Raw genomic sequence first — 3,574 nt, forward strand, 5'->3', positions numbered from 1 at the left:
CATATTTAGATGTAAATTTTAATACCAAGTTAAAATGAATACAATGTATACTGTACAATTTGACGAGGGTTGATTAAACTAAAGCACCTGTCAAAATTATGGTAAAAAAAATGGTATTTAACTTATTCTTAAAAGATCTGAAGACCCTCGTTACTGTTCTATATTACATAGCGTGTAGAAGGCAAAATAAAAAGTACATGTCATCGCTCAGGTCAATAGTAAGCGATTTACTGAACTGGAAAAACTAAAGCTGCCTGAATTAATTTACACTTTACGCTTAATCAAAACTGTATCACTCTAACGACATCTCTAATTAGCCTAATTAACAAGATACAAGTAATAGCTTTCTACAAATTTCCATCAATTAATAATTCTATACATTTCTTTACTTAAGATTACTGTTTGAATTAAGTTGAGCCTAATATTATTAAAAAGTAATTTTCTCTACAGAATAATGGGATCTGACAAAATGGCCGAAAAATTCCTTGCTACCTACAATCTCGGACAAATTGGACGAGAAAATTATTCACGAATGAAAAAGTTGAGCATTGAAATGCACTTTCCTTGCTGATTATATAGTGTAGTTTATCCCACAACGGATAGCAGAAAGTTTTAAAATAACTCTAAACTAGCAGGGAACCATAAAGAGCCTCCCTTTTGTTAACAAATGTCATTTTTCCTAACTAGCTTTGAAGTGTCTGGTGGACTTCTCTATAACCTGCGAGTAGAGTGAAACATACAACTCCTGACCTTGGTGGCATCTGTAATTACAAAGGTGATACCTCTATCATCGTCAATGTTTCGATTCTGAAAACTCTCTAAACAAACATCCAGTAAGGATTTTTTACTGGGAGTCTTAAAAAACGATATATGGAGTAAACATACTATAACTGGAATTAAAACAGTCTTAAATGACCTATAATGACTCATTTAACACCATGCTCACGATTAGTTGAGCGACAAATTTTAAACAGTCCTGAAATAAAACAAAAGTCCACCTACAACCTGCAACACTGCAACCTAATTGTCCCGAGCCTGACTATTTTGAGAGTCTCAGATCAGTGACATTAGTACGGGCAATGAAATAGTGACTGCTCAAACGTTTTAGAAAATCCATGGAAGATTCGACATTAAAGTAAATTAATCCTAACGCAAATAAAGACTGACCTTGTATTAGGTTGCTGCTACTCAGGCCATTGTAAAAATAAATTCAGGAAATAGCCCTTGATTAACATTAGTATTCCCCCCATTGTTTCTGAAGCTGAATGTTACCCCAGAATGCTGTACAGTGGGTTTGCCGCTCAGCCCATACCAGGAAGGAGGTCCGGTTATATAAGCAATAAAACGATACTCCACATTCCCTTGTAAGGCAGCAGGAGGTTTAATATCAACCTCAAACCCCTGATAATTTCCCATTTCACTTTGTATAAGCTCAGATAAGTACTTTTCATTAACATTTATGATACTAACACCACTGGGATCAGTCACCGATAAGCACACTGAATATTCCTTGTTCTCGCTACCAAAAAGACGCACTGAATGCAGATTTACGTCTTTGCCAACACAAAGACGTATAGAATTAGAATAGCCGGGAGAGTAACCCCATCCCAGGTTACCGAGTGAGCAAAACCTAGATATTACAATTAGTTGACCGGTTCTTCTTTGCCCAGAAAACCCAACTGGAATGGTCAACAAAGCGCTAAAATATTTCATCATATCAAAGCACTCTTTCTTTGAAAGTATGTCACAATCAAGAACAACACCTACAAACTCCTCTTGTGCCATCACAGGAAAACGAATTCCCTTCACGAGCCGTTCTCCAAGGATCCTTCTTTTCACAGAGCCTTCTGCTACAAGGCCTTGCTTTTCACATTCCTTTCCAGCCCAGCGATCGACAGCTTTGAACAATTCCACTTCCTTGATATTCAACGAATCTCTCTCAACCATTTCCTCCAGTATTGACCTCTCGATTGTCACGAAACAATCCGATTTCACAGCTTCCTCCGTTTCTTTCTCGATCACCTTCCAGCAGTGATCCAACAGATCTTTCTCTTCGTATTTTTGTGCGTCTGGCAAAACGGAAAACACGTTTGATACGTCCAATTTCTCTTGCAGGTAAATGGAGCATTTGTCAGCCAGAGAAGGCAGCATGTATTTCTTCGCCAAATACATCAACTGCATCACATTGTCCGGTGTCAAGTTCGCCTCATCGCTGTAAATGAAACGAAACAACTCCAACAGGCTCTCGTACTCACAATCACAGATATAGACAGAATCTTTTGTCTCCGCCAGTTCGCCGTAAAACATGGCATAAAACACTGGACTACTGATCGCCAACACAAACTTGTGAGCTGGAATCATCTTACTTTCACTTCCGCCCTGGGAGCCTTGAACAACAAACTTCACGTCGCTCAAGAGTTCTTGATTGAAAATGGATTTACATCTTTCTTTGATGGTAGTCCTCGATGCTGATTGCAAAAAATCTTTCCTCCGTGTATCAAGAGACATGACTGATTGAAACGAGTGTGCTGTAAACTTGTTGCTGTTTGTTTGCTTGGCTTTCGCTTTCGCTGCAATCTCGTACCCAGAGTCTTCAGGCTTTTTGGTCAGCGGGGCAACGCCGGGAAGACTCTGGGGACATCAAATTTTATTACCGCAGGATTTCTGCGGTAAAACAATGGAAACCGTTACGGAACAGCCAATCAAAAAAATTGAATTTTTTCGATGTCCCCAGAGTCTTCCCGGCGTTGCCCCGCTGACCAAAAAGCCTGAAGACTCTGGGTACGAGATTGCTTTCGCTGGGGATGGAGAGACTCGTACCCAGGCTACTTGGTTAGTGGTTGGTCTTACCTAGAGTCAGCAATGTCTTTGACCAGCGGTTGGTCGATAGGCATACCGAAATTTTTTAACGGAGGATTTCTGTACCTAATATCGCTTTAAAACAAGAAATATTTACAGACTGTTCATGCCGGTGTATAACACTCTCTACGTATGTCAGTATGTAGTTGTGCATAATTATTATTTACAACTCTGTGCACAGCTGACCGCTCTCCTGCATCACAAATATTTCAATATTTATTTATGGTGGACGTTCTTTTTAATCTGCCTCTTTGATGGAATCACAGTGCGTTTCCTTATCGTCTAACAGGCGTCATTACAGTTTCTATTGTAACGGAACTTTCCACTTAGAACTCTGCAACTGTAAGATAAGATAACATTACTTATTCCACACGGCATTTCTCACTGCGCCGTGAAGGCAATTGCAATTAATACATACATGGGAGATCCAATCTACATATTAAAAGGTACTGCTATAGAAATGAATAGATAGCCAAACTCCGACAAAACCTCGTTTTAAAGTCACTTAAAGTGTTGGATAATCTTCCAATCTCATTAATAGTAAAAGAGAGTTAGTTCCACAAAGCAAAAAACAATAACATTTTGCCACGATTTGTATTTTGTATTTCGACTCCCTCTTTGACGGTCGAGTGGCCTCCTCATGCAAATTTTGTGGCGCAGTTAAGGTAAGAGGATGTCACACAACGATATGCTGCCTATGCCCGGTGTAGCATCA

General features: G+C 39.3%; 1 protein-coding gene across 1 annotated transcript; it reads right to left on the minus strand.

Moving 5' to 3' along the window:
• On the minus strand, positions 1 to 2,551 carry LOC146482229 (BTB/POZ domain-containing protein 6-like). The gene has a single exon (XM_085107348.1). The coding sequence runs from the start codon at positions 2,506 to 2,508 to the stop codon at positions 1,189 to 1,191; it is 1,320 nt and encodes a 439-aa protein (XP_084963474.1). The 5' UTR covers positions 2,509 to 2,551; the 3' UTR covers positions 1 to 1,188.
• Positions 2,552 to 3,574: the final 1,023 nt, after the last annotated feature.

This window comes from Pavona decussata, unplaced genomic scaffold (genome assembly GCF_977016875.1).
Source record: "Pavona decussata unplaced genomic scaffold, jaPavDecu1.1 SCAFFOLD_47, whole genome shotgun sequence".
In the NCBI taxonomy this organism is placed as follows: Eukaryota; Metazoa; Cnidaria; class Anthozoa; order Scleractinia; family Agariciidae; genus Pavona; species Pavona decussata.

Coding starts and splice junctions, on each gene's coding strand:
- LOC146482229 (XM_085107348.1), bottom strand. CDS start 2,508: ATGTCTCTTGATACACGGAGGAAAGATTTTTTGCAATCAGCATCGAGG.